At 50.4% G+C, this 772-nt stretch overlaps 1 protein-coding gene across 1 annotated transcript in view; it reads right to left on the bottom strand.

Annotated features, from left to right (window-relative positions):
- The window catches only part of LOC109925443 (nectin-4-like), a 16,141-nt gene that overhangs the window by 12,188 nt on the left and 3,181 nt on the right, over positions 1-772 (bottom strand). Inside the window, exons 2-3 of the mRNA XM_048620758.1 lie at positions 623-764; positions 174-291 (exon numbers count right to left, since the gene is read on the bottom strand). Coding sequence (XP_048476715.1) covers positions 174-291; positions 623-764 — 260 coding nt within the window. The remainder of the gene's footprint in view (positions 1-173; positions 292-622; positions 765-772) is intronic.

Raw genomic sequence — 772 nt, 5'->3', positions numbered from 1 at the left:
CGTTCACTCCCACTGTACACAATCCCAATGGACCCAAACCCCTTCCCATTCACTCCCACTCTACACACTCCCAATGGACCCAAACCCCTTTCCATTCCCCCTCACTCTGCAATCCCAATGGACCCAAATCCCTTTCCATTCCCCCTCACTCTGCAATCCCAATGCGCACAGACCTTTTCCATACAAAACCATTAGCTGGAGGATTTCCATTCTCTTGACAGATGAGCTCTGCGTTATCCATCCCCACGTGCCAGTTCTCTGAGGATTTCTTGACGGAAACCTCAGGCACATCTGCAGGAAGGAATGTTTGAGTTAGTTTGAAGTTCGGTTTGAAGAAAATCTCCAGAAATGGGTACCCCTCGGATTAGCTACAGAGTAAAGCTCCCTCTACACTGACCCCATCAAACACTCCCAGGACAGGGACAGCACGGGGTTAGATACAGAGTAAAGCTCCCTCTACACTGTTCCCCATCAAACACTCCCAGGACAGGGACAGCACGGGGTTAGATACAGTGTAAAGCTCCCTCTACACTGTCCCCCATCAAACACTTCCAGGACAGGGACAGCACGGGGTTAGATACAGAGTAAAGCTTCCTCTACACTGTCCTGTGGAAATACTCACAGTAAATATTGAGAGTGTAGTCCAAGAGAATGGGCCTGGTAAATGTGGAATGGTTGACCAGGCAGGAGAGTGTGTGTCCTTGCATCGCTCGGACTGGGTCCAGGTAGAAGCTGTTGCTGACTGTAACAGTCCCGTTGGAGTTCTGCGTGG

This window comes from Rhincodon typus, chromosome 48 (genome assembly GCF_021869965.1).
Source record: "Rhincodon typus isolate 14 chromosome 48, sRhiTyp1.1, whole genome shotgun sequence".
Classification (NCBI taxonomy): Eukaryota; Metazoa; Chordata; class Chondrichthyes; order Orectolobiformes; family Rhincodontidae; genus Rhincodon; species Rhincodon typus.
The sequence above is the reverse complement of the archived record's forward strand: the minus strand, read 5'-3'. Positions and strand labels throughout refer to the sequence as shown.